Source organism: Callionymus lyra, chromosome 14 (genome assembly GCF_982586985.1).
Source record: "Callionymus lyra chromosome 14, fCalLyr1.hap1.1, whole genome shotgun sequence".
NCBI classification, from domain to species: Eukaryota; Metazoa; Chordata; class Actinopteri; order Syngnathiformes; family Callionymidae; genus Callionymus; species Callionymus lyra.
Genome location: NC_141831.1, coordinates 1,796,381 through 1,821,351, shown reverse-complemented (window position 1 = coordinate 1,821,351; position 24,971 = coordinate 1,796,381). Strand labels below are relative to the sequence as shown.

At 42.9% G+C, this 24,971-nt stretch overlaps 4 protein-coding genes across 4 annotated transcripts in view; 3 read left to right on the top strand and 1 right to left on the bottom strand.

Annotated features, from left to right (window-relative positions):
* Window positions 1–464, bottom strand: part of ppm1e (protein phosphatase, Mg2+/Mn2+ dependent, 1E) — a 35,522-nt gene extending 35,058 nt beyond the window's left edge. Inside the window, exon 1 of the mRNA XM_087807363.1 lies at window positions 119–464. Coding sequence (XP_087663489.1) covers window positions 119–303 — 185 coding nt within the window. The 5' untranslated portion in view covers window positions 304–464. The remainder of the gene's footprint in view (window positions 1–118) is intronic.
* A 416-nt stretch (window positions 465–880) lies between these two features.
* On the top strand, window positions 881–11,346 carry smg8 (SMG8 nonsense mediated mRNA decay factor). Its single transcript, XM_087807718.1, has 4 exons — window positions 881–1,587; window positions 3,875–4,769; window positions 8,840–8,985; window positions 9,585–11,346. The coding sequence occupies exons 1-4, from the start codon at window positions 886–888 to the stop codon at window positions 10,674–10,676; spliced, it is 2,835 nt and encodes a 944-aa protein (XP_087663844.1). The 5' UTR covers window positions 881–885; the 3' UTR covers window positions 10,677–11,346.
* Window positions 11,347–12,636: 1,290 nt separating this feature from the next.
* LOC148065659 (uncharacterized) lies at window positions 12,637–13,901 on the top strand. Its single transcript, XM_087807601.1, has 3 exons — window positions 12,637–12,946; window positions 13,241–13,419; window positions 13,483–13,901. The coding sequence occupies exons 1-3, from the start codon at window positions 12,652–12,654 to the stop codon at window positions 13,879–13,881; spliced, it is 873 nt and encodes a 290-aa protein (XP_087663727.1). The 5' UTR covers window positions 12,637–12,651; the 3' UTR covers window positions 13,882–13,901.
* A 689-nt stretch (window positions 13,902–14,590) lies between these two features.
* LOC148065657 (serine/threonine-protein kinase 36-like) overlaps window positions 14,591–24,971 on the top strand; it is a 28,165-nt gene continuing 17,784 nt past the window's right edge. The window contains exons 1-7 of the mRNA XM_087807369.1: window positions 14,591–14,731; window positions 15,018–15,158; window positions 15,212–15,289; window positions 22,952–23,082; window positions 23,145–23,394; window positions 24,305–24,398; window positions 24,720–24,886. Of these exons, the coding sequence (XP_087663495.1) occupies window positions 14,648–14,731; window positions 15,018–15,158; window positions 15,212–15,289; window positions 22,952–23,082; window positions 23,145–23,394; window positions 24,305–24,398; window positions 24,720–24,886 (945 nt within the window). The 5' untranslated portion in view covers window positions 14,591–14,647. The remainder of the gene's footprint in view (window positions 14,732–15,017; window positions 15,159–15,211; window positions 15,290–22,951; window positions 23,083–23,144; window positions 23,395–24,304; window positions 24,399–24,719; window positions 24,887–24,971) is intronic.

The window sequence follows — 24,971 nt, the reverse complement described above, 5'->3', positions numbered from 1 at the left end:
AAAGAATAAACGAGACTTAACTAGTTGTACATTAAAATGGTAACTAGTAAAGAATAAAGGTTAGAGACTTAACTAGTTGTCCATGAAAGCCTAACTAGTAGTAGAAAAAGAGACTAACTATTTGTAGAGGTGCTGCAGACACAGGTCCAGACACTCTCCCTCCACCTCGTCCGGGGACAGCAGGTCCGACAGGGGTCTCATCGGCGGCGGGTCGCTGTCCTGCAGAGGGGGCCTCATCTCCCGCAGGAGCAGCTCCAGGAACCGTCGGAAGGTCTTCTCCTCTGCTGCGGAGCCCGCCATCATGTCTCCTTCCTGGACGCGCGTCAAACTCTCGCCTTCCTTCCGGGCTGGACCTGCTCGTGTGTCGCCGGAGGAGCAGCGGCGGGACCGGCGGGAGCGGCGGGAGCAGGAGCAGGAAGTACCGGAGACTCGTCCTCGACTCAAGCCCCCGTGCAGTGCGGGAGCGCGCACAGTGTTATCAGGGATTTCGACTCGTCGGTGGCGCTGACGTCAGAGGTGTTGACGTCAGGTCGGGAGCGCGCACGTAAACCGTCATCCTGCGTTAGAAAAAAAGATTAAAATCTTTTTTTAACACGACAGCTTTATATAAGACACAAACATTACGTTTTATTTTTACAACAGCAAGAACGACTTCCTGTCATTATTATCACGTTATATGGATCTGAAAAACGTTATTTTATCTTAATCTTTTTAATGTTTTAATTCGTTAAAAATGTGTGTTAAATACAAGTTCCAATGGGAACGTTAACAATTAAATTATTTCAATGATTTAATTACATTGTTTGTGTATATCATTTTTAACGTAAATGGGAAAATAAAAAAACGTGATTCCCGATGCGCTCTCCAGTCCAGTGGGTGGCGCTAATGCACCACACATCCCTTTATAACAGCAATAAAGAAGAAGAAGACGCCGGATGTTGTCCGTCGCTGTTTTTCTTCCCCACGGTCTCCGACATGAAGGAGGGTGTCATGGCCTCCCCGGTGAGCCTGGGGACCCTGCTGCGGGTGGACCCCCCGGAGGACCCCGCGCACCGGGACGAGGGCCTGTGTGTGGTGGGCATCTTCGGGAAGAGCAACATGCAGGCGGGCCAGCTGAAGGAGTCCCTGGTCAACAGCCTGGTGGACAAACAGATCTTCCCTCAGTTCTGCGAGCAGAGCTCGGACTGCAGCATCCAGACCTTCTTCCACCAGGAGACCCGCGTCCTGTACCTGCTGCTGTCCTCCGTCTGCGACGGTCAGCAGCTGCTGCGGGCCTGCGAGTCCCTGAGCTCCGGCGCCGGACACTCGGACTCGCAGGACTTCTGGAAGGGTCTGGACCGGCAGCACTGTCTGCACCTGCTCTACCTGTTCTCCGTGTGTCACGTGCTCCTGCTGGTCCATCCCACGCACACCTTCGACGTGAGCTACGACCGGCTCTTCAGGGCCCTGGACGCGCTCCGGCAGAAGGTCCTGCCTCTGGTCCGGGCTCACGTCAAGGACTGTCCGGTGTCTAAAGAGTGGAAGATCAACTGTCGTCCGTGTCCTCCTCGCCTGCTGTTCGTGTTCAGCATGAACGGGAGTCTGAAGGTGAATAATGTTCATATTAATGTTGATCTTACATCTGTTTATAAGTCTGTACAATTCAAATGAATTAATGTTAATAAGTATAAATGTTGATCTTACATCTGTTTATAAGTCTGTACAATTCAAATGAATTAATATTAATAAGTATAAATGTTGATCTTACATCTGTTTATAAGTCTGTACAATTCAAATGAATTAATGTTAATAAGTATAAATGTTGATCTTACATCTGTTTATAAGTCTGTACAATTCAAATGAATTAATGTTAATAAGTATAAATGTTTATCTTACATCTGTCTATAAGTCTGTACAATTCAAATGAATTAATGTTAATAAGTATAAATGTTTATCTTACATCTGTCTATAAGTCTGTACAATTCAAATTAATTAATGTTAATAAGTATAAATGTTTATCTTACAACTGGAGCTTTAAGTTTGTAAAATTCAAAAGATGAATTGATTCATATGAACCAGTATCATCTTAAATATCTTGTAAAGATGATTCCAGTGATATAAGTATATTTGTCCTGTGATAAATATTAAAGTTCTGGACTATTATAATCACGGATCGACCTCCTCAATACTGAGTCATGTATTATATTTTTGTTTTAAACTTTTAAATCGTCATAACTTGCTCAATATTCACTCAGTTTTAAAGAGGTTGTCATCATTGTTGCTCTAAGAACTGTTGATGTCCAGGGAGAGTGAAATACACGCGTCTATCAATAGTATTTGTGTTCATAAGAAACGATGGATACATCGTGATACTGTAGGAACAAGATGTATGGAGTGTTAGGAAGGTTCACTTGTACGTGAACTACTTCAAAGTTCAGTTCAATTTCAAAAGGAACTAGTTCATAGTTGTTGTTTTTTCGACATGTTTCTATGAGCGACTCTTTTCTAATCACTGCCAAAGTCTTTATAAAACCAAAGTTATATTTTAACCATTATTAATATTTGATTATTGTTATATTATGTTTAAACATTAAAGTATGCGTCAGATTTCCTCGTCATATCAGGAAAAACATTTGTCAGTATTGTAAAACAACACTTGTACGTGTTGTTATGTCATTTAATGACTCGAATAAAGAAAAATGAAATATGTTGAATAGAATAGAATTAATGACTGAAACATTAGTGTAGTCGTAGAAAAATTAATATATTTTGATATATTTTGTGTAGTTCATGATCCAGACATATGTATTAGAACCCAAGACCAGGTTTACATCTGCATTTCTGTCAGTCACAGTAGCAGTATACTGTAGTAACAAGTATATATGTGAAGTATTGTCCAGTACTTGACTCTGGTGTTGTGATAGTGTAGTAACAAGTATATATGTGTAGTATTGTCCAATACTTGACTCTGGTGTTGTGATAGTGTAGTAACAAGTATATATGTGAAGTATTGTCCAGTACTTGACTCTGGTGTTGTGATAGTGTAGTAACAAGTATATATGTGTAGTATTGTCCAATACTTGACTCTGGTGTTGTGATACTGTAGTAACAAGTATATATGTGAAGTATTGTCCAGTACTTGACTCTGGTGTTGTGATAGTGTAGTAACAAGTATATATGTGTAGTATTGTCCAATACTTGACTCTGGTGTTGTGATAGTGTAGTAACAAGTATATATGTGAAGTATTGTCCAGTACTTGACTCTGGTGTTGTGATAGTGTAGTAACAAGTATATATATGTGTAGTATTGTCCAGTACTTGACTCTGGTGTTGTGATAGTGTAGTAACAAGTATATATGTGTAGTATTGTCCAGTACTTGACTGGTGTTGTGATAGTGTAGTAACAAGTATATATGTGTAGTATTGTCCAGTACTTGACTCTGGTGCTGTGATAGTGTAGTAACAAGTATATATGTGTAGTATTGTCCAGTACTTGACTCTGGTGTTGTGATAGTGTAGTAACGAGTATATATTTGTAGTATTGTCCAGTACTTGACTCTGGTGTTGAAGTATTTACAGACCACTCTTGACAAAGTCGTAACTGCCTTTTTATTTCAAACCAAAATATTTCAAAACATCAGCTTTAAAAGCTGCTGGAATCACTGTATCCTCTCGTCCTCAGTCATCACTGTATCCTCTCTTCCTTAGTCAACACTGTATCGTCTCGTCCTCAGTCATCACTGTATCCTCTCTTCCTCAGTCATCACTGTATCCTCTCGTCCTCAGTCATCTCGCATGATTTTATCCTTTCTGAATTACACCTCAAAAGTGTCCATTAAGTGAACCCCGAGGTCAAACTGTTCTTGGTCTTTATTTCTAACACTGTCGTCTGTAGGTCTCGAACGGGTCGGACTCCGGGTCTCACCCCGACAAGCCGAAGAAGCACTCGCCCCGACGGAGGCTCCAACACGCCCTGGAGGATCAGATCTACAGGATCTTCAGGAAGAGCCGCGTCCTGACCAATCAGAGCAGCAACTGTCTCTTCACCGTTCCCGCCAACCAGGCGTTCGTGTACGTGATGCCGGCGCCGGAGGAGGACCCGGTGGGCACCCTGCTGGGCCAGCTCCGGTCCAACTGCATCCTGTCCGACCAGGACTCCTCGGTGGTGGTGTCGGGCCCGAGGAGGTACCAACAGATGCGTCGCTCGGCCCGGCAGCCCGGCCTGGACGTGGGCGGCCTGATGATGGGGGGTCAGCTGGTGGACTGCAGCCTGAAGGAGTTTCTCTGGCAGCACGTGGACCTGGTCTTGACCAAGAAGGGTTTCGACGACAGCGTGGGTCGGAACCCTCAACCGTCCCACTTCGAGCTGCCGTGCTTCTCCAAGTGGGTCCAGATGGCGTCCAGGATCCACCAGGTCCTGATCCAACACACGGAGGACGAGGCGGCCGAGCTGGCGCCGAAGGTCCAGAGTCAGCTGAAGGTGCTGGAAAGCTACCTGGACGCCGACACCAAGTTCTCGGAGAACCGGTGTCAGAAAGCGCTTCCTCTGGCCCACAGCGCCTACCAGTCCAACCTGCCGCACAACTACACCACCACGGTGCACAAGAACCAGCTGGCCCAGGCGCTCCGGGTCTACAGCCAGCACGCCCGCGGCGTGGCCTTCCAGCGCTGCGCCCTGCAGCTGCACGAGGACTGCTACAAGTTCTGGAGCAACGGCCACCAGCTGTGTGAGGAGAGGAGTCTGACCGACCAGCACTGCGTCCACAAGTTCCACCTGCTGCCTCAGCCAGGTGAGTCGTGTAGGGTCTGATCATGTGACAGAGGTGGGTCACACGGGACAGAGGTGGGTCACATGAGACAGAGGTGGGTCACACGAGACAGAGGTGGGTCACACGAGACAGAGGTGGGTCACACGAGACAGAGGTGGGTCACACGAGACAGAGGTGGGTCACACGAGACAGAGGTGGGTCACACGAGACAGAGGTGGGTCACACGAGACAGAGGTGGGTCACACGAGACAGAGGTGGGTCACACGAGACAGAGGTGGGTCACATGAGACAGAGGTGGGTCACATGAGACAGAGGTGGGTCACACGAGACAGAGGTGGGTCACACGAGACAGAGGTGGGTCACACGAGACAGAGGTGGGTCACACGAGACAGAGGTGGGTCACACGAGACAGAGGTGGGTCACACGAGACAGAGGTGGGTCACACGAGACAGAGGTGGGTCACACGGGACAGAGGTGGGTCACACGGGACAGAGGTGGGTCACACGAGACAGAGGTGGGTCACATGAGACAGAGGTGGGTCACACGGGACAGAGGTGGGTCACATGAGACAGAGGTGGGTCACACGGGACAGAGGTGGGTCACACGAGACAGAGGTGGGTCACACGGGACAGAGGTGGGTCACACGAGACAGAGGTGGGTCACATGAGACAGAGGTGGGTCACACGAGACAGAGGTGGGTCACACGAGACAGAGGTGGGTCACACGAGACAGAGGTGGGTCACACGAGACAGAGGTGGGTCACACGAGACAGAGGTGGGTCACACGAGACAGAGGTGGGTCACACGAGACAGAGGTGGGTCACACGAGACAGAGGTGGGTCACACGAGACAGAGGTGGGTCACACGGGACAGAGGTGGGTCACACGAGACAGAGGTGGGTCACACGAGACAGAGGTGGGTCACACGAGACAGAGGTGGGTCACACGAGACAGAGGTGGGTCACACGAGACAGAGGTGGGTCACACGAGACAGAGGTGGGTCACACGAGACAGAGGTGGGTCACACGAGACAGAGGTGGGTCACACGAGACAGAGGTGGGTCACACGAGACAGAGGTGGGTCACACGAGACAGAGGTGGGTCACACGAGACAGAGGTGGGTCACACGAGACAGAGGTGGGTCACACGAGACAGAGGTGGGTCACACGAGACAGAGGTGGGTCACATGAGACAGAGGTGGGTCACATGAGACAGAGGTGGGTCACATGAGACAGAGGTGGGTCACATGAGACAGAGGTGGGTCACATGAGACAGAGGTGGGTCACATGAGACAGAGGTGGGTCACACGAGACAGAGGTGGGTCACACGAGACAGAGGTGGGTCACACGAGACAGAGGTGGGTCACACGAGACAGAGGTGGGTCACATGAGACAGAGGTGGGTCACATGAGACAGAGGTGGGTCACATGAGACAGAGGTGGGTCACATGAGACAGAGGTGGGTCACATGAGACAGAGGTGGGTCACACGAGACAGAGGTGGGTCACACGAGACAGAGGTGGGTCACATGAGACAGAGGTGGGTCACACGGGACAGAGGTGGGTCACACGGGACAGAGGTGGGTCACACGGGACAGAGGTGGGTCACACGGGACAGAGGTGGGTCACACGAGACAGAGGTGGGTCACACGAGACAGAGGTGGGTCACACGAGACAGAGGTGGGTCACACGAGACAGAGGTGGGTCACACGAGACAGAGGTGGGTCACACGAGACAGAGGTGGGTCACACGAGACAGAGGTGGGTCACACGAGACAGAGGTGGGTCACACGAGACAAAGGTGGGTCACATGATTGAACCTATTTCATCATCAAGTCCAAACGGATCTGGACCTGATGGTTCTGGAAGTAAATGAAAAGATTCAATTACTGAACATTTCAAATCTTTCCATTGAAATGTGTTTATTTAACCATTAAATTATATTTTAATGATTAATATAATCATTTGTTTATTGAAATGTTGATTTATTTTTTTATATCATATTTTAAGATCAATTTTCCAAATGTTCAAAATTCAAGAATAATTATTTTTTAATTCAATATTTTTTAATTCATATTCTTTTAAATTCAGTATAAATAATAAAATAATAAAACAATAAAATAAAAATAATAATATAATAATTATTATTATAATATATAATAATAGTAATTATAATAATCATAATAATCATAATAATAAAAACAATAAAGTTCTACCTAAACTTACCTAAATGCTGGTATAATGGAGTCTCCGGACTAAAGAGCTACTGGATCATGTGATGTTACGTCATCACCTGATCTGTGAGTCTCATGATTGGCTGAGAGTTTGATCAGTAGCTCTGAGATCTGTTGGTTTAGTCTGGAGACTCTGTTATAACAACATTTATATATTGAATTTAAAATAATATGAATTAAAAATAATATTTTTTTGATTTATTGAAATTATAATAAAATAACGTTTATAAAACATTTACTCATTTAGAAAATATTCAAATCTTTCACTGTAATAATTAAAAGAAAATGTTTACAATTTTATATCCAAGTATAAAATAAATAAATTAGAAATGATTGAAATAAAGTAAAATCTATTAAATGCTCCCAATATTCCAGTACGATATAAAGTGGATCAGACTGAGCTATTCTTACATGAACCAGTCTGACCCACTTACAGTGAGACAGGTGAGCAGCTCCAGGTGAGCAGCTCCAGGTGAGCAGCTCCAGGTGAGCAGCTCCAGGTGAGCAGCTCCAGGTGAGCAGCTCCAGGTGAGCAGCTCCAGGTGAGGGGGGGCGTCTGAAGGTTGAAGCTCACATTCACTCCTTCATCATGATTCTTCACCTCCTTCATCACGATTCTTCACCTCCTTCATCACGTTTCTTCACCTCCTTCATCATGATTCTTCACCTCCTTCATCACGATTCTTCACCTCCTTCATCACGATTCTTCACCTCCTTCATCACGATTCTTCACCTCCTTCATCACGTTTCTTCACCTCCTTCATCACGTTTCTTCACCTCCTTCATCACGATTCTTCACCTCCTTCATCACGATTCTTCACCTCCTTCATCACGTTTCTTCACCTCCTTCATCACGATTCTTCACCTCCTTCATCACGATTCTTCACCTCCTTCATCACGATTCTTCACCTCCTTCATCACGATTCTTCACCTCCTTCATCACGATTCTTCACCTCCTTCATCACGTTTCTTCACCTCCTTCATCTCATTTCTTCACCTCCTTCATCACGTTTCTTCACCTCCTTCATCACGTTTCTTCACCTCCTTCATCACGTTTCTTCACCTCCTTCATCACGTTTCTTCACCTCCTTCATCACGTTTCTTCACCTCCTTCATCACGTTTCTTCACCTCCTTCATCACGTTTCTTCACCTCCTTCATCACGATTCTTCACCTCCTTCATCACGATTCTTCACCTCCTTCATCATGATTCTTCACCTCCTTCATCATGTTTCTTCACCTCCTTCATCTCGTTTCTTCACCTCCTTCATCTCATTTCTTCACCTCCTTCATCACGTTTCTTCACCTCCTTCATCACGTTTCTTCACCTCCTTCATCACGTTTCTTCACCTCCTTCATCACGTTTCTTCACCTCCTTCATCACGTTTCTTCACCTCCTTCATCACGTTTCTTCACCTCCTTCATCACGTTTCTTCACCTCCTTCATCACGTTTCTTCACCTCCTTCATCTCATTTCATCACCTCCTTCATCACGTTTCTTCACCTCCTTCATCACGTTTCTTCACCTCCTTCATCACGTTTCTTCACCTCCTTCATCACGTTTCTTCACCTCCTTCATCACGATTCTTCACCTCCTTCATCACGATTCTTCACCTCCTTCATCACGTTTCTTCACCTCCTTCATCACGTTTCTTCACCTCCTTCATCATGTTTCTTCACCTCCTTCATCACGTTTCTTCACCTCCTTCATCACGATTCTTCACCTCCTTCATCACGTTTCTTCACCTCCTTCATCACGTTTCTTCACCTCCTTCATCACGTTTCTTCACCTCCTTCATCATGTTTCTTCACCTCCTTCATCACATTTCTTCACCTCCTTCATCACGTTTCTTCACCTCCTTCAGGAGAGAAGACGGACATGGATCACAACCCGCCGGTCCTCAACCACAACAGCAGGGGGCGCTCCACCAGCTCCTGTAACTGCGGCTGGAAACAGGCTCCTCGAGAAGATCCCTTCGACGTCCAGGCCGCCAATCACGACTTCTACCAGGTCAGTGTCTCACTTCCTGTCGTGGCTCCAGGTCAAAGGTCAATGTTTTGTTCTGCACAAGAACACACAATAAAAACACTAAGATAACACAATAATGAGTTTAATTGATTTTTGTTACAAGATGTGACACAAACAACAATAACAAAGTCAGAAATGAGTCTTGGACACAAATATATTTCTATTGTTGATAAACTCAAGTGACAAGAACACACAGTAACAAACGAAGGGTAGAATAAAACAGTAATTACACATAAAATACTATAATAAGAAAATTGTATAAAACCACAAATATAAGATACAGATCCTCCACCTGGACCAAGTCATGAGGTCAAAGGTCATTTTTTTTTATTTAAACCTTTAATAATTAATCTCTAAATATGACTGTGATTTATTAAGTATGTATTTCCATATGATATAAAATACTATAAAAACGTAAACAAAGAATATTTGACTTTATTTTAAATTTTTACTCTTATTTTGTGTCGACGGCTCCAGAAACACAATAACATCTGAAGTTAAGTTAGAAGTTTAAACGAAGGAAACGATAAAAGATGAAAATAATAGTTTGTACGAAGATAAATGTTTTTGTTCTGGACCAGGTTCTGGAGGAGAAGTGCTGCGTGAAGCTGGAGCGGATCCACCTCCCGGTCTTCCAGCCCAGCACCCCAGACCCGGCTCCCGCCAGCAACCAGCGGCTCCCCAGCGACGCCTCGGCGCCGGCGGAGGTGGAGCGGCTGAAGGAGTCCAGCACCGCTCAGAGCCACACGCCCGGAGACCCCAGCCTCAGCCTGGCCCTCAGTCTGGGTCAGTCCACGGACAGCCTCGGGGCCTACGGGGAGGGCGACGGAACCGAGACTCAGGTCCAGCAGAAGAGGCCGAGTCTGGTGGACCGCCAGCCGTCCACGGTGGAGTATCTCCCGGGCATGATGCACTCGGGCTGCCCTAAAGGACTCCTGCCCAAGTTCTCCAGCTGGTCTCTGGTCAAACTGGGACCAGCCAAGTCCTACAACTGCCACACGGGTCTGGATCAGCCCGGCTTCCTGCCTGGGGCCTCCTTCCTGCTGCCCTGGGACCTGGTGATCCGCTCGCGGTCCGAGGAAGACGCGGGTCTGGGCGACACCCTGGACGGCGGCACCTCCTCGTGGCCCGCCCCCAACAAGACCCTGATGAGCAAGCGCGGGAGCACGGGCGGCGTGGGTCGGGGCCGCCGGAGGGACGACATGGCCCGGGTCTTCGTGGGCTTCGAGTACGAAGACAGCCGAGGACGTCGCTTCATCAGCTCCGGCCCGGATAAGATCGTGAAGGTTCTGGCGCCAGGGGGCGCCAAAGACCCGGCCACCCGGGTCCTGAACACGGACATGCCGCTCTACGTCCTGTCGCCGTCTCAAGGTCGCGGGATGAAGCCGCACTTCGCCCAACTGAGCCGGCTCCTGGTGGTGGTGCCGGACGCACCTCTGGAGGTGACCCTGAACCCTCAGGTGCAGCCCGGACCCCCGCCCTGCCCGCTCTTCCACCCGGAGCAGACGGAGATCGTCCTCCCCACGGACGGGTTCTGGGTCCTGAGGTTCCCGTACTCGTACGCCACAGACCGCGGCCCCTGTTACCCCCCCAAAGAGAACCAGCCGCTCAGTAACTACAAGGTCCTGCGAGGAATCCTGAAGGCCACGACCTCGAACCTTCAACCTCAGTGAGACCAGAGTCTAGAAGTTCGTCAGTGTCGTCGGAATATTGTATGAATTTAACATTTAACTGTTGTTTTCATTTGATTCTTATATTTTTAATCATTTAATTCAATAATTCCTTCATTGAAAGATTTAATTTGTTTTTTTAATAATTGAATGAAATAATTGTAATAATTTAAAAATGAATACATGTTAATATTCTGACTCTAATAAATAAAACCAAATAAATCAAAATTTCATATTTTCAATATAAAAAGTATTAAAAATAAATTTCTATTTATAAAAAAAAAAGTATTCGTTTTGAAAATATTCCATTTTTGATTTCAATTATTAAAACAACAAATTAAATGGTTTAAAAAACCTCAATAAAAAAGTCATTTGATTCGTGGAACTAAATCCTTTAATATTCCGACGACACTGACTGACTTCTGTCTGTCTCTGTTTGACCTTTGACCCTCTGGAGCGTGTGACGCAGGACTGACAGGTGAAGACGAGCAGGTCTCCAGGGAGCATCAGGTCAAAGGTTGGATCATAGACTGGTCTGTTGGTGGCGCTGTTTCTCACAATGTTTCTTGTAAATTTAGAAAACTGATCATAAGTTAATTTGTATCTTCGTTCTGAACATGATCTTGTAAATGTTTTCAAGTCGTCAAACACATTTTTACATTAAACTCTTGTTCATGAATGAGTTTGATTGACTTGATTCTTTGGGTCGTAAAGAAACTTCTCCATCACGTGGATGAAGAAGAGAGTGAAGGATGAGTGAAGAAGAGGGTGAAGGATGAGTGAAGAAGAGAGTGAGGAAGAGAGTGATGGAAGGTCTGACCATGAATAGATCTGAAAGTAAGAACCAGAATTTTAAAATGATCCTGAAAGAAACTGGAAGCCAGTGAAGAGTTTGAAGGAGAAATGTGAGTTCTTCTACTAGAGAAGCCAGTGAAGAGTTTGAAGGAGAAATGTGAGTTCTTCTACTAGAGCAGCCAGTGAAGAGTTTGAAGGAGAAATGTGAGTTCTTCTACTAGAGCAGCCAGTGAAGAGTTTGAAGGAGAAATGTGAGTTCTTCTACTAGAGCAGCCAGTGAAGAGTTTGAAGGAGAAATGTGAGTTCTTCTACTAGAGCAGCCAGTGAAGAGTTTGAAGGAGAAATGTGAGTTCTTCTACTAGAGCAGCCAGTGAAGAGTTTGAAGGAGAAATGTGAGTTCTTCTACTAGAGCGGCTCAGAATTCTGGCTGCAGAGTTTAGTATGAACTGCAGGCGAGAAGATCCTTCTGGTTCAGACACACATAAACCGTTACAATAGTGTAAACGACACAAACACATTAAAAGATCATGTTGTGACATTTAAGTTTACAGATGATCCTCAGTTGGTCCTAGTAGAACAAAAGAGTCTCTTCGCCTCGTAAACACTAGAGAAGCAGCGAAGGATGAAACTACACTTTCATCATAAACACCAATGTTATCATGTGAAGGAAGCAGATCAGTCTCGACATGATCATCTGGTCCTTTAACATGATCATTGAACACATCAGGTCTGAGGGATCAATAAAGTTCTATCCATCCATCTCCTCCTGCTCCATGAACATGTGACCTTCATCTCTACATTTGTATCATCACCTGATTCATGTTGTGCTGATAATGATACACAACATTGTTGACATGACTTTAATGATCATCACAATTACTTCATAGAGAACAGACTCTCAGCTGCTGTCAGATCCAGGACTTCAACCACTTCATCTACTGACTCCTTCAAGAATGCGGTTTTTCTTCCACGTCTTCCTCCCTCAACAAGAAGACCGAGGGCTGACAATGTCAGTCGCTACATTTTCATCGTGTTTTTATTTGTATTTCTTTCGTTCAACGCGTTGAAACACTGACTGTTCTCGACTCAGAGCATTTCCGGGTTTCACTTCTTTGTGGCGTCAACACAACTGAGCGCCGCTGCAGCGCCACCCGCGGTGAGGAGGGAGAATTACGTCTCGCACATGCGCAGAACGTACACTTTAGTCGGCGATCTCTCCGGTGTGTCAGAGCGACGACGTCAGACGACGTCAGACGAGGACAGACGACGTCAGACGACGTCAGACGAGGACAGACGAGGTCAGACGAGGTCAGACGAGCACGTCATGATGTTCCAGTGGACGGAGCGCCTGGAGGAGCAGCTGATCCTCCTGGTGGAGCAGAAGCCTCCTCTTTACAACCTGGTGGAGAAAAGTTACTCCAACAGGCTCGTGAAGGCGAACTGTTGGCGGGAGATCGGAGAGAAGCTCAACATCTCAGGTAACATCTACCTTATGTCACGTGTGTGTGTTTACGTCACACCTGCGTGACGTACATGAAGAAGATGACGAGGTTTATGTGCCACCTTAGTGTTGTTGTTGCGGCGGATGTGACGTCATTTGGTGGATGTGACGTCAGTTTGAAAGACTCTCAATAAATCACTTTATTCCAACATAAAAATAAAGCTCAACACTAGACCATGTTTTTACGATCGAACACACGTGACTCAACCTTGACATGTTTTGTTCTGGCGAGGGTTGCTAGGCAACGTATAAATCTGTGGTGATGTTCCAGATAAGGACGTGTTGAAGAAGAAGTGGGAGAACCTGAGGAGGCAGTACACCCGCTACATGTGCCAGCGTCCGGCCTGGGGTCCAGGCAGCTGGGGTACGACCCGGCAGAAGTGGATCGTGAGCAGGCTCAGGTTCCTGGAGCCTCACACCAGGAGGAACGTCTCCAGCGTCTCCCCCGAGGTACGAGAAGAACGAGAAGAACACGTGAGGATCCAGCATCATATCATCTTGTGACTCCTTCAGGAGGAGCTGGCCTCCCTGGAGGACCTCCCTTGTGGGTCCGTGGTGAAGGTGAAGGAGGAGGACCAGACTGAGGTCACGCCACAGGCCGAATCCACGACCTCCGACCCGGCGCCGGACGGCGCGTCCATGTCGTCTGGAGGCGCGTCGCCTCCCGTCAAACGCAGCAGGACCACGAGGGCGGCGGAGAAGACGACCCTGGACCTGATGGAGAACATCAGCAGAACGTTGGACAAGATGAAGGACGAGAAGCTGGAGATCGTTCAGTCGGTCCAGTGGATCCAGAGGAAGTACGCGGAGGTTCCTGACCATCTGAGGCCGAAGCTGGAGCGAGCGTTACATGGCGTCGTGTACGACTTCTTCGACCTGCACGACCTTGACAACCCGGACAACAAGAGATGACCTTCAATAAAAGTGTTTTTTTTAAAGTGTCTTTTTTATTGTACTTGCCTGATGCAAAACAAAAGTTGTTTTGAGATGAAAACATCGAATAACAAATGAATGAAAATATAAGTCATTGAAGTGAAGATAAGAAATAAAGGGTAAATTTAAGCCACAGGCTGTCGAGGGTCAAAGGTCACACCAATATTATAATGTGAATGAAGCACATTCTCAGGTGTGTTTCCTCACGTCGAGGCTTCAATGAAGAGGAAACGCTTCTGAAAATTACTTACTCACTTATCTGCAGCAGAACTGAAGGTAAATAAGGAAATCAAAGGGACCACTGTGAGCATTAGCGCCACCTGCTGCAGCGGAGTACAACCGCAGCTCAAGCACAAGAGTCTCAAGGAAATAACGTTATTAAAACAAATAACAATTAGGAATTAAATATAAACTTTCTTATCGTAAGTTGTCCAGAATTCATTTAAAAAAAATAAACATTTGAATTTATATTTAAAAATTATGAACAATATCTGGAATTGAATAGTCCTATTACTTTTAAATATAAATACAATAAAATAGATTGAATAGAATATTCGCGTTATGTTAGTTTTTCAGTTTTTAACAACCAGGGTGGAGCCAGCGGTGTTTCTCGTTGCTATGGATACGAAGGTGGTTGCTAGGCTAAAGCTAAAGCTAATACATTTAGCTCACGACTAGTTAAGACAGTTTTAATTAATTATTGCATTCTTTTCAAACAAAGGGCGACTCGTCAGTCCTGGTTGTCATGGATGGATATCACGTCATGAGTCTGGCGGGAGAAGGTTCGTTTGGAAGAGTTTATAAAGGCAGGATCAAGTCCACTGGTCAGGTACGACGGGTGCTAACATGCTAACATGCTAACTAGCTAAACATTTACGTAAACATATTTATTGTATGTATTTTACATTTTTGTTTCACTTTTCACAAGGCTTTGATTCAAAAAACACCCAATACACATGAATAATGTCAATATATTGGTTTATATTAGCAATGAGTGCAGTTTAATTATCTTAGCAGCTTAAATGTTAATTTAACAAGAAAAATCGACATGTTTTGTTTCTATAACATATATTTTAAGGTGTTCTGATGATAACGTGGACTTGTGTGCGGCGCAGGTGGTGGCTCTGAAGTTCATCCCTAAACTGGGTCGATCGGACGAGGAGATCCGGAGCCTGAAGCAGGAGATCCTCATCCTGAAGGACCTTCAACATCCCAACATCGTGAGACTGTTGGACTCCTTCGACACGGACGCTGACGTGAGTCCAGTCGCTCAGGTGTTCACGGATCCACTCACCTGTCAGGCTTTCAGGTGGTGGTCGTGACGGAGTACGCAGAGGGACACCTGTTCCAGGTCCTGAAGGATGACGGGAGTCTGCCGGAGAGCAGGGTGACAACTACACAACTACATTACTACACAACTACACAACTAGACAACTACACAGCTACACAACCACACAACGACACAACGACACAACGACACAACTACATTCACGTTTATTTGAGGGATATGCAAGTACATCAGTGTCAAGAGAATATTGAGTGGTTGAAGTCAACATTTCAAATTTTGAAAACTTGAAATATTGCTGTTTAAAGCATTTAACGTAATATATTTAATCATTGAATTCTATAGTTTATATATTGAAATATTTAATGGGTTTTTAATTAGTGATTGATTCAAACATTTTCAAAATATATATTTTTACACATAGAGTTTGATTTTCTAATTCCAATAATTCAAAATTAAAATGTCTAAATTGAACATTTTTTCCTTTGTAAACATTTCAATTCAATATATACATGTTGTTATAATAGAGTCTCCAGACTAAACCAACAGATCTCAGAGCTACTGATCAAACTCTCAGCCAATCATGTGACGCTTCAAAAGTTGAATTAGAATAAAATAATCTAACTTGAATTATTCATAGAAACAAATTAAAACTTTTAATAAACTGAACTAAACTAATATTGAGTTGAATTCTTCTAAAAATAATGATTCAAACATTAATTTATTAAAGTAATAAACTTCTACTCAGGAAATGTATAAATAAATCCAGAGAAACACAAAGTATTCCTCAGACAAAGACAAGAAAGAAAGTATGTTTGTCACGTGTGATGAAAGTATGTTTGTCACGTGTGATGAAAGTATGTTTGTCACGTGTGATGAAAGTATGTTTGTCACGTGTGATGAAAGTATGTTTGTCACGTGTGATGAAAGTATGTTTGTCACATGTGATGAAAGTATGTTTGTCACGTGTGATGAAAGTATGTTTGTCACGTGTGATGAAAGTATGTTTGTCACGTGTGATGAAAGTATGTTTGTCACGTGTGATGAAAGTATGTTTGTCACGTGTGATGAAAGTATGTTTGTCACGTGTGATGAAAGTATGTTTGTCACGTGTGAGGAAAGTATGTTTGTCACGTGTGATTAAAGTATGTTTGTCACGTGTGATGAAAGTATGTTTGTCACGTGTGATGAAAGTATGTTTGTCACGTGTGATTAAAGTATGTTTGTCACGTGTGATGAAAGTATGTTTGTCACGTGTGATGAAAGTATGTTTGTCACGTGTGATGAAAGTATGTTTGTCACGTGTGATGAAAGTATGTGTGTCACGTGTGATGAAAGTATGTTTGTCACGTGTGATGAAAGTATGTTTGTCACGTGTGATGAAAGTATGTTTGTCACGTGTGATGAAAGTATGTTTGTCACGTGTGATGAAAGTATGTTTGTCACGTGTGATGAAAGTATGTTTGTCACGTGTGATGAAAGTATGTTTGTCACGTGTGATGAAAGTATGTTTGTCACGTGTGATGAAAGTATGTTTGTCACGTGTGATGAAAGTATGTTTGTCACGTGTGATGAAAGTATGTTTGTCACGTGTGATGAAAGTATGTTTGTCACGTGTGATGAAAGTATGTTTGTCACGTGTGATGAAAGTATGTTTGTCACGTGTGATGAAAGTATGTTTGTCACGTGTGATGAAAGTATGTTTGTCACGTGTGATGAAAGTATGTTTGTCACGTGTGATGAAAGTATGTTTGTCACGTGTGATGAAAGTATGTTTGTCACGTGTGATGAAAGTATGTTTGTCACGTGTGATGAAAGTATGTTTGTCACGTGTGATGAAAGTATGTGTGTCACGTGTGATGAAAGTATGTTTGTCACGTGTGATGAAAGTATGTGTGTCACGTGTGATGAAAGTATGTTTGTCACGTGTGATGAAAGTATGTTTGTCACGTGTGATGAAAGTATGTTTGTCACGTGTGATGAAAGTATGTTTGTCACGTGTGATGAAAGTATGTTTGTCACGTGTGATGAAAGTATGTTTGTCACGTGTGATGAAAGTATGTTTGTCACGTGTGATGAAAGTATGTTTGTCACGTGTGATGAAAGTATGTTTGTCACGTGTTGATGAAAGTAAGTTTGTCACGTGTGATGAAAGTATGTTTGTCACGTGTGATGAAAGTATGTTTGTCACGTGTGATGAAAGTATGTTTGTCACGTGTGATGAAAGTATGTTTGTCACGTGTGATGAAAGTATGTTTGTCACGTGTGATGAAAGTATGTTTGTCACGTGTGATGAAAGTATGTTTGTCACGTGTGATGGAAAGTATGTTTGTCACGTGTGATGAAAGTATGTGTGTCACGTGTGATGAAAGTATGTTTGTCACGTGTGATGAAAGTATGTTTGTCACGTGTGATGAAAGTATGTTTGTCACGTGTGATGAAAGTATGTTTGTCACGTGTGATGAAAGTATGTTTGTCACGTGTGATGAAAGTATGTTTGTCACGTGTGATGAAAGTATGTTTGTCACGTGTGATGAAAGTATGTTTGTCACGTGTGATGAAAGTATGTTTGTCACGTGTGATGAAAGTATGTTTGTCACGTGTGATGAAAGTATGTTTGTCACGTGTGATGAAAGTATGTTTGTCACGTGTGATGAAAGTATGTTTGTCACGTGTGATGAAAAGTATGTTTGTCACGTGTGATGAAAGTATGTTTGTCACGTGTGATGAAAGTATGTTTGTCACGTGTGATGAAAGTATGTTTGTCACGTGTGATGAAAGTATGTGTGTCACGTGTGATGAAAGTATGTTTGTCACGTGTGATGAAAGTATGTTTGTCACGTGTGATGAAAGTATGTTTGTCACGTGTGATGAAAGTATGTTTGTCACGTGTGATGAAAGTATGTTTGTCACGTGTGATGAAAGTATGTTTGTCACGTGTGATGAAAGTATGTTGTCACGTGTATGAAAGTATGTTTGTCACGTGTGATGAAAGTATGTTTGTCACGTGGTGATGAAAGTATGTTTGTCACGTGTGATGAAAGTATGTTTGTCACGTGTGATGAAAGTATGTTTGTCACGTGCGATGAAAGTATGTTTGTCACGTGTGATGAAAGTAGGTTTGTCACGTGTGATGAAAGTATGTTTGTCACGTGTGATGAAAGTATGTTTTGTCACGTGTGATGAAAGTATGTGTGTCACGTGTGATGAAAGTATGTTTGTCACGTGTGATGAAAGTATGTTTGTCACGTGTGATGAAAGTATGTTGTCACGTGTGATGAAAGTATGTTTGTCACGTGTGATGAAAGTATGTTTGTCACGTGTGATGAAAGTATGTTTGTCACGTGTGATGAAAGTATGTTTGTCACGTGTGATGAAAGTATGTTTGTCACGTGTGATGAAAGTATGTTTGTCACGTGTGATGAAAGTATGTTTGTCACGTGTGATGAAAGTATGTTTGTCACGTGTGATGAAAGTATGTTTGTCACGTGTGATGAAAGTATGTTTGTCACGTGTGATGAAAGTATGTTTGTCACGTGTGATGAAAGTATGTTTGTCACGTGTGATGAAAGTATGTTTGTCACGTGTGATGAAAGTATGTTTGTCACGTGTGATGAAAGTATGTGTGTCACGTGTGATGAAAGTATGTTTGTCACGTGTGATGAAAGTTTGTTTGTCACGTGTGATGAAAGTATGTTTGTCACGTGTGATGAAAGTATGTTTGTCACGTGTGATGAAAGTATGTTTGTCACGTGTGATGAAAGTATGTTTGTCACGTGTGATGAAAGTATGTTTGTCACGTGTGATGAAAGTATGTTTGTCACGTGTGATGAAAGTATGTTTGTCACGTGTGATGAAAGTATGTTTGTCACGTGTGATGAAAGTATGTGTGTCACGTGTGATGAAAGTATGTTTGTCACGTGTGATGAAAGTATGTTTGTCACGTGTGATGAAAGTATGTTTGTCACGTGTGATGAAAGTATGTTTGTCACGTGTGATGAAAGTATGTTTGTCACGTGTGATGAAAGTATGTTTGTCACGTGTTATGAAAGTATGTTTGTCACGTGTGATGAAAGTATGTTTGTCACGTGTGATGAAAGTATGTTTGTCACGTGTGATGAAAGTATGTTTGTCACGTGTGATGAAAGTATGTTTGTCACGTGTGATGAAAGTATGTTTGTCACGTGTGATGAAAGTATGTTTGTCACGTGTGATGAAAGTATGTGTGTCACGTGTGATGAAAGTATGTTTGTCACGTGTGATGAAAGTATGTTTGTCACGTGTGATGAAAGTATGTTTGTCACGTGTGATGAAAGTATGTTTGTCACGTGTGATGAAAGTATGTTTGTCACGTGTGATGAAAGTATGTTTGTCACGTGTGATGAAAGTATGTTTGTCACGTGTGATGAAAGTATGTTTGTCACGTGTGATGAAAGTATGTTTGTCACGTGTGATGAAAGTATGTTTGTCACGTGTGATGAAAGTATGTTTGTCACGTGTGATGAAAGTATGTTTGTCACGTGTGATGAAAGTATGTTTGTCACGTGTGATGAAAGTATGTTTGTCACGTGTGATGAAAGTATGTTTGTCACGTGTGATGAAAGTATGTTTGTCACGTGTGATGAAAGTATGTTTGTCACGTGTGATGAAAGTATGTTTGTCACGTGTGATGAAAGTATGTTTGTCACGTGTTATGAAAGTATGTTTGTCACGTGTTATGAAAGTATGTTTGTCACGTGTGATGAAAGTATGTTTGTCACGTGTGATGAAAGTATGTTTGTCACGTGCGATGAAAGTATGTGTGTCACGTGCGATGAAAGTATGTTTGTCACGTGTGATGAAAGTATGTTTGTCACGTGCGATGAAAGTATGTTTGTCACGTGTGATGAAAGTATGTTTGTCACGTGTGATGAAAGTATGTTTGTCACGTGCGATGAAAGTATGTTTGTCACGTGTGATGAAAGTATGTTTGTCACGTGTGATGAAAGTATGTTTGTCACGTGCGATGAAAGTATGTTTGTCACGTGTGATGAAAGTATGTTTGTCACGTGTGATGAAAGTATGTTTGTCACGTGTGATGAAAGTATGTTTGTCACGTGTGATGAAAGTATGTTTGTCACGTGTGATGAAAGTATGTTTGTCACGTGTGATGAAAGTATGTTTGTCACGTGTGATGAAAGTATGTTTGTCACGTGTGATGAAAGTATGTTTGTCACGTGTGATGAAAGTATGTGTGTCACGTGTGATGAAAGTATGTGTGTCACGTGTGATGAAAGTATGTTTGTCACGTGTGATGAAAGTATGTTTGTCACGTGTGATGAAAGTATGTTTGTCACGTGTGATGAAAGTATGTTTGTCACGTGTGATGAAAGTATGTTTGTCACGTGTTATGAAAGTATGTTTGTCACGTGTGATGAAAGTATGTTTGTCACGTGTGATGAAAGTATGTTTGTCACGTGTGATGAAAGTATGTTTGTCACGTGTGATGAAAGTATGTTTGTCACGTGTGATGAAAGTATGTTTGTCACGTGTGATGAAAGTATGTGTGTCACGTGTGATGAAAGTATGTTTGTCACGTGTGATGAAAGTATGTTTGTCACGTGTGATGAAAGTATGTTTGTCACGTGTGATGAAAGTATGTTTGTCACGTGTGATGAAAGTATGTTTGTCACGTGTGATGAAAGTATGTTTGTCACGTGTGATGAAAGTATGTTTGTCACGTGTGATGAAAGTATGTTTGTCACGTGTGATGAAAGTATGTTTGTCACGTGTGATGAAAGTATGTTTGTCACGTGTGATGAAAGTATGTTTGTCACGTGTGATGAAAGTATGTTTGTCACGTGTGATGAAAGTATGTTTGTCACGTGTGATGAAAGTATGTTTGTCACGTGTGATGAAAGTATGTTTGTCACGTGTGATGAAAGTATGTGTGTCACGTGTGATGAAAGTATGTTTGTCACGTGTGATGAAAGTATGTTTGTCACGTGTGATGAAAGTATGTTTGTCACGTGTGATGAAAGTATGTTTGTCACGTGTGATGAAAGTATGTTTGTCACGTGTGATGAAAGTATGTTTGTCACGTGTGATGAAAGTATGTTTGTCACGTGTGATGAAAGTATGTTTGTCACGTGTGATGAAAGTATGTTTGTCACGTGTGATGAAAGTATGTTTGTCACGTGTGATGAAAGTATGTTTGTCACGTGTGATGAAAGTATGTTTGTCACGTGTGATGAAAGTATGTTTGTCACGTGTGATGAAAGTATGTTTGTCACGTGTGATGAAAGTATGTTTGTCACGTGTGATGAAAGTATGTTTGTCACGTGTGATGAAAGTATGTTTGTCACGTGTGATGAAAGTATTGTTTGTCACGTGTGATGAAAGTATGTTTGTCACGTGTTATGAAAGTATGTTTGTCACGTGTTATGAAAGTATGTTTGTCACGTGTGATGAAAGTATGTTTGTCACGTGTGATGAAAGTATGTTTGTCACGTGCGATGAAAGTATGTGTGTCACGTGCGATGAAAGTATGTTTGTCACGTGTGATGAAAGTATGTTTGTCACGTGCGATGAAAGTATGTTTGTCACGTGTGATGAAAGTATGTTTGTCACGTGTGATGAAAGTATGTTTGTCACGTGCGATGAAAGTATGTTTGTCACGTGTGATGAAAGTATGTTTGTCACGTGTGATGAAAGTATGTTTGTCACGTGCGATGAAAGTATGTTTGTCACGTGTGATGAAAGTATGTTTGTCACGTGTGATGAAAGTATGTTTGTCACGTGTGATGAAAGTATGTTTGTCACGTGTGATGAAAGTATGTTTGTCACGTGTGATGAAAGTATGTTTGTCACGTGTGATGAAAGTATGTTTGTCACGTGTGATGAAAGTATGTTTGTCACGTGTGATGAAAGTATGTTTGTCACGTGTGATGAAAGTATGTGTGTCACGTGTGATGAAAGTATGTGTGTCACGTGTGATGAAAGTATGTTTGTCACGTGTGATGAAAGTATGTTTGTCACGTGTGATGAAAGTATGTTTGTCACGTGTGATGAAAGTATGTTTGTCACGTGTGATGAAAGTATGTTTGTCACGTGTTATGAAAGTATGTTTGTCACGTGTGATGAAAGTATGTTTGTCACGTGTGATGAAAGTATGTTTGTCACGTGTGATGAAAGTATGTTTGTCACGTGTGATGAAAGTATGTTTGTCACGTGTGATGAAAGTATGTTTGTCACGTGTGATGAAAGTATGTGTGTCACGTGTGATGAAAGTATGTTTGTCACGTGTGATGAAAGTATGTTTGTCACGTGTGATGAAAGTATGTTTGTCACGTGTGATGAAAGTATGTTTGTCACGTGTGATGAAAGTATGTTTGTCACGTGTGATGAAAGTATGTTTGTCACGTGTGATGAAAGTATGTTTGTCACGTGTGATGAAAGTATGTTTGTCACGTGTGATGAAAGTATGTTTGTCACGTGTGATGAAAGTATGTTTGTCACGTGTGATGAAAGTATGTTTGTCACGTGTGATGAAAGTATGTTTGTCACGTGTGATGAAAGTATGTTTGTCACGTGTGATGAAAGTATGTTTGTCACGTGTGATGAAAGTATGTTTGTCACGTGTGATGAAAGTATGTTTGTCACGTGTGATGAAAGTATGTTTGTCACGTGTGATGAAAGTATGTTTGTCACGTGTGATGAAAGTATGTTTGTCACGTGTTATGAAAGTATGTTTGTCACGTGTGACTCCCGTCTTCACCTGTGCAGGTGCGAGTGATCGCGGCTCAGCTGGTGTCTGCTCTCTACTACCTTCATTCTCACCGCATCCTCCACCGAGACATGAAGCCTCAGAACATCCTGCTGGACGGAGACGGTCAGATGAAACTCTGCGACTTCGGGTACGAGCGCCGCCGGTCACATGACGAAGAGATGAAGACGTCACGTGACTTCTCTTCTTCAGGTTCGCTCGCTCCATGAGCGTCTCCACGCTGGTGCTGACGTCCATCAAGGGGACCCCTCTGTACATGGCCCCCGAGCTGGTGCAGGAGAGACCCTACGACCACACCGCCGACCTCTGGGCTCTGGGCTGCATTCTGTACGAGCTCCACACGGGGGAGCCGCCGTTCTACACCAACTCCATCTTCCACCTGATCCAGCTGATCGTGACGGCCTCGGTCTCGTGGCCCCGGAGCATGAGTGACAGCTGCCAGGCAAGAGAATCAGTGGAAATATGCTTTGAAAACGGATCAAAACGAACGTTTGATTCAACAGAGAAACATCGTAATGAGTTTATTTTATGGAGGTTTATTAGTGTGAAACTAACATTTATAATGTTTGAATAAGATAAATATAATGTTTTAGAAATGATTGACTTGTTTTTATTGAATTATTCCATTTTTTAAATTGAATCTGGAAATTATTATTATTATTATATGATTATTTTCTAAATAAATGTGTTTTTACAGATAACGTTTGATATTTTAATTCCAATAATTCAAAAATAAAAGTTCTCAATTCCAAATGTTTTAGTTTGTAGTCTTTTTAATTCAATATAAATATTGGTATAATAGAGTCTCAGACCAAACCAACAGAGCTCAGAACTACTTGATCAAACTCTCAGCCAATCACGCGACTCACAGACGATCATGTGACGAAGTAGAAACACAATATGAAGTAACCCAGAAACATTTATATATTGAATTAAAGGTTGAATTTTGAACATTTTTTTTTTTGAATTATTGGAATTAGAATATCAAACTGTATGTGTAAAAATTGACTAATATTAAAAATATATATTTGTAAAATAATCAAATATTGAATAAAAACAAACCCAACTTTTAATTAAAAACATTTTTGGATGAAACAATAATTGAATGCTTTATTAAAACAACATTTCAATAAAAAATAAAATGAATAAAAGCTTCAAAATTTGAAATGTTAAAATTCAAATGTTCAAATATTCTGATTGCACTAATATATTTCTAAAAACAAATTCACGCTTCAATATAATAATTATTGAATTAAATGATTAAAAAAAACATATAATGGCCAAAAAACAACAGAAGAAACGAGTGTAAACATGTGTAGAATGTTCTTCTGACGCTGAAACATGTTCTTCAGAGTTTCCTTCAAGGATTATTGACCAAAGACCCTCGTCAGCGTCTGTCGTGGCCGAACCTCCTCCATCACTGCTTCATATCCCACGACGTCACCGGTGAGTTTGACAATCATCTTCACGAGGTCATCGTCACGAGGTCATCTTCACGAGGTCATCGTCACGAGGTCATCTTCACGAGGTCACCTTCACAAGGTCATCTTCACGAGGTCATCTTCACGAGGTCATCGTCACGAGGTCATCGTCACGAGGTCATCGTCACGAGGTCATCTTCACGAGGTCATCGTCACGAGGTCATCTTCACGAGGTCATCTTCACGAGGTCATCTTCACGAGGTCATCTTCACGAGGTCATCGTCACGAGGTCATCGTCACGAGGTCATCTTCACGAGGTCATCTTCACGTCGCGTCTCCTTCGCAGTGAAGCCGGAGACAAACATCAACAACCCTCTGACGGAGGCGCCCACGGCCGACGTGATGGAGCTGAAGCTGCAGCAGATGAACGCTGCCAGGTCTGGAGGAGGACGACTCAGAGAGCTGAGAGCTGAGGGAGCCCGGGTCAGACCCGGCGGAGGAGACGCCGGCGAGGTGAGTTTGTTGTTTATTTCTGTCAATTAAATAAAGAAATAAATCTAACACAAATCATTATCAATTATAAATCAATCATTTATGA